The sequence below is a fragment of the Gekko japonicus genome, unplaced genomic scaffold, assembly GCF_001447785.1.
Source record: "Gekko japonicus isolate JY-2015 unplaced genomic scaffold, Gekko_japonicus_V1.1 scaffold131, whole genome shotgun sequence".
Taxonomy (NCBI): Eukaryota; Metazoa; Chordata; class Lepidosauria; order Squamata; family Gekkonidae; genus Gekko; species Gekko japonicus.
Genome location: NW_015167061.1, coordinates 2,893,994 through 2,895,005, shown reverse-complemented (window position 1 = coordinate 2,895,005; position 1,012 = coordinate 2,893,994). Strand labels below are relative to the sequence as shown.

General features: G+C 52.7%; 1 protein-coding gene across 1 annotated transcript in view; it reads right to left on the bottom strand.

The window, feature by feature from the left end:
• The window catches only part of SPEN (spen family transcriptional repressor), a 45,171-nt gene extending 45,058 nt beyond the window's left edge, over window positions 1–113 (bottom strand). Inside the window, exon 1 of the mRNA XM_015412578.1 lies at window positions 94–113. Within this exon, the coding sequence (XP_015268064.1) occupies window positions 94–113 (20 nt within the window). The remainder of the gene's footprint in view (window positions 1–93) is intronic.
• Window positions 114–1,012: the final 899 nt, after the last annotated feature.

The window sequence follows — 1,012 nt, the reverse complement described above, 5'->3', positions numbered from 1 at the left end:
TCAGTCCACCACCATGAAGATTAATCTGCAGAGAGATCGGATCCAGCCCCACCCACTGGCTGGTCTCCAAACTGTTCCCATGTTGGCCGTTACCGCTGGGAGGGGACCTGCATTGCTTCATGCTAACTGATCCAAAAGGAAGGGAGGGAGGGAGGGAGGAAGGGAGGGAGGGAGATCTGCAATGCTGCATCACAAGATCGGTTGCTGCAGCAGAACAATGCATGGCAAGAAAAGGGTACTACAGAAAGGCTGCAGAAGGACATGCAACACAAGTGGCTGGTTTCCTGCACAGTATTTGTAAGGAGCAGGCACATGTCTGTTTAATGCAACCTTTGTCCAAGCACCAGCCAGCTGGAGAGTTCAGGCAAAAAGGGCTAGAGCCACCATGACCTTCACAACGCCACTGAAAGAACAGCTCTTGTGAAACCCTCATTCTGTATATCTCTGTACCTACACCAGCCCTTTCCAAGACTGAACAAAGCAAGCAAGCAAGCACACGCACACACCCCAGGGAGGCATCTGTTGAATATGCCTGCTTGTAAGAACCCAGTGAAGACAAAGCAAAGCTGTCCTCATAATGTGTTTCTGCTCCCTGCATTTCTTTCTTTCTTTAGTACATTTTTATTCAGCCATTCCTCCAAGGAGCTCGGGGCAGCACACACGATTCTCCCCTCCATTTCAGCCTCAGAGCTACCCCGTGGAGTAGGTCAGACCAAGAGCAAATTACCAGCCTAAGATCCCCCCCCCCCCCCCCTTTCATGACAAGGGCGGGGGGGGGGGGATCTGATGCTAGGTCTCCCAGATCCTAATCTGGCACACTAAGCATTATACACTCACCTGATACAGCCAGATCTGAGCCCTACAGCAGCACCTCAGAGACCAGCAAGAGTTTCGGGGTACGAGCTCCTGAGAGCCAAAATTACTGGTACCCAATGAAGGGAGGTTTGCCTTTCAAAAGCTTATAGCCCCCCCCCCCCCCCCCCCCCCTTGTCTCTGCAGGGGGCGCTCGAAC